At 42.5% G+C, this 1,600-nt stretch overlaps 2 protein-coding genes across 2 annotated transcripts; both read left to right on the forward strand.

The window, feature by feature from the left end:
- LOC106526519 (uncharacterized) lies at positions 1–402 on the forward strand (the record flags this gene model as incomplete). The annotated part of the gene is given in 1 exon segment (XM_014021142.1): positions 1–402. A coding segment is annotated over 1 exon segment (402 nt), but the record flags the coding sequence as incomplete, so codon positions are not given.
- A 33-nt stretch (positions 403–435) lies between these two features.
- Positions 436–1,208, forward strand: LOC106526520 (programmed cell death 6-interacting protein; the record flags this gene model as incomplete). Its single annotated transcript, XM_014021143.1, is given in 2 exon segments — positions 436–898; positions 1,055–1,208. Coding segments are annotated over 2 exon segments (543 nt in total), but the record flags the coding sequence as incomplete, so codon positions are not given.
- Between the last annotated feature and the right edge of the window lie 392 nt (positions 1,209–1,600).

Genomic DNA, 1,600 nt, shown 5'->3' on the forward strand with positions numbered 1-1,600 from the left:
ACCGATGTCTCCGGAGGCAGTGTTGGACAAGGCCAAAACACTTGTGCTGCAGAACCATGGAGACCCAGCAAACAGAAAACACTTGCTGGGTTTCTTTGAAATTCAGTTTGGTGTCTTCCGTGGGCAGACATTTAAGTGGGTTCTTGAAAATGCATTGGGGTATGCTGCTTACCTGGTAGCTGCCATGAAAAGGGACCCCACTGGTGGCAGCAAAGACTGGAAAGCACACGCAGAAAACAAAGTGTGCTTCAAGGAGTATATGGAGATGTTTCCTTCTGGCAGAATTGCTATTGCCATGAAAGAAGAACAACATTCTGAGAAAGGGCCTCAACAACGTCTGCCTACACAGGTTGATTTAAAACCAGATGGTGCTGAAACGACCCAGCCTTTACTGCATGCTGCAAATTATTTACTGATTCCATATTGTATTTGGCAGGTGAACTTCTCGGAGTAGAATATTTATACCAGCAAACTGGTAAAGTTCTTCAGGACTACAAAGTGGCTATTGAAGAATCAGAGACCACAGATGTCGAGGTGGATGAAGGTTTTACTGAAGCTGAGGAGGAGTTTCTTGATATGACTTTGGCCACCATTGAGACAGAGGAAACTGATGCTGCCTTTCAGTCATCCACRTCATCAGCAGCCGCAGCCAGCTCCACACCTGCCACACTTGTGCCACCATCAGCAGCAGCAGCAGCAGCCAGTTACCCACCTGCTCCTGTCCAGTTTGTTGCCCCTCCAACTTGGATGTGGTCACCAGCAGCAGCCGCATCCAGCTCCACACCTTCTACTGTCCAGTTTGTTACTCCTCCAACCTGGCTGAGGCCACCACCACTACCAGCAGCAGCAGCACCCAGCTCCACAGCTGTTTCATCTGTTACTTCAGATACAAGTTGCTGTGAGTTTTTTTAATTATTTAAATGATTTTAGTTTTTATTTTTGCAGCAACTCTAAAACTACACTTGCAATAAAAATGTTAACTATCTGAATGTATTTACATTTTAATTGTATTAAATCTTGTATAAATGTATTATAATTATATTTGTGTCCACAGTAGTCCAGTTTTTAGCGGACACAAGGACTGAACCACCTGAGGAGTCCTCAATACMTGATGTAAGACATTTTTACTCATGATAAACAGTGTGTAGGACTGCTGTGTCAACAGGACTTAATGCTTTTTCTTTTTTAGAGRTCAGTTGGTCCTGATAATGTCGCATTTTTGAGTGCAGATCCACTGAGAAACTTCTTGTTTCAGCAACATTTAATTTAAAAACTGTACTTTTGAGGTTAAACAAATGTTCAAAATTAATTTAAATAAATTACAAGTTAAAAGGGGCATGGAAATTTCTCTTTTTTGTATCGAAAAAATATTGAACCGTGGGATTAAAATATCGAACCGAACCGACTTGCGATCTGTCCAGGTGTACCCGCCCCTCACACTGTGACTGCTGGATAAGGGCACCAGTGATCTCCGTGACCCTGTAAGGAAGTGGTTATAGATGATGGATGGATGGATGGATGGATGGATGGATGGATGGATGGATGGATGGATGGATGGATGGATTTTTCTATAGTGTTGGTAATGTTTTTTTTCTTAAAC

The sequence above is a fragment of the Austrofundulus limnaeus genome, unplaced genomic scaffold (genome assembly GCF_001266775.1).
Source record: "Austrofundulus limnaeus strain Quisiro unplaced genomic scaffold, Austrofundulus_limnaeus-1.0 Scaffold279, whole genome shotgun sequence".
NCBI classification, from domain to species: domain Eukaryota; kingdom Metazoa; phylum Chordata; class Actinopteri; order Cyprinodontiformes; family Rivulidae; genus Austrofundulus; species Austrofundulus limnaeus.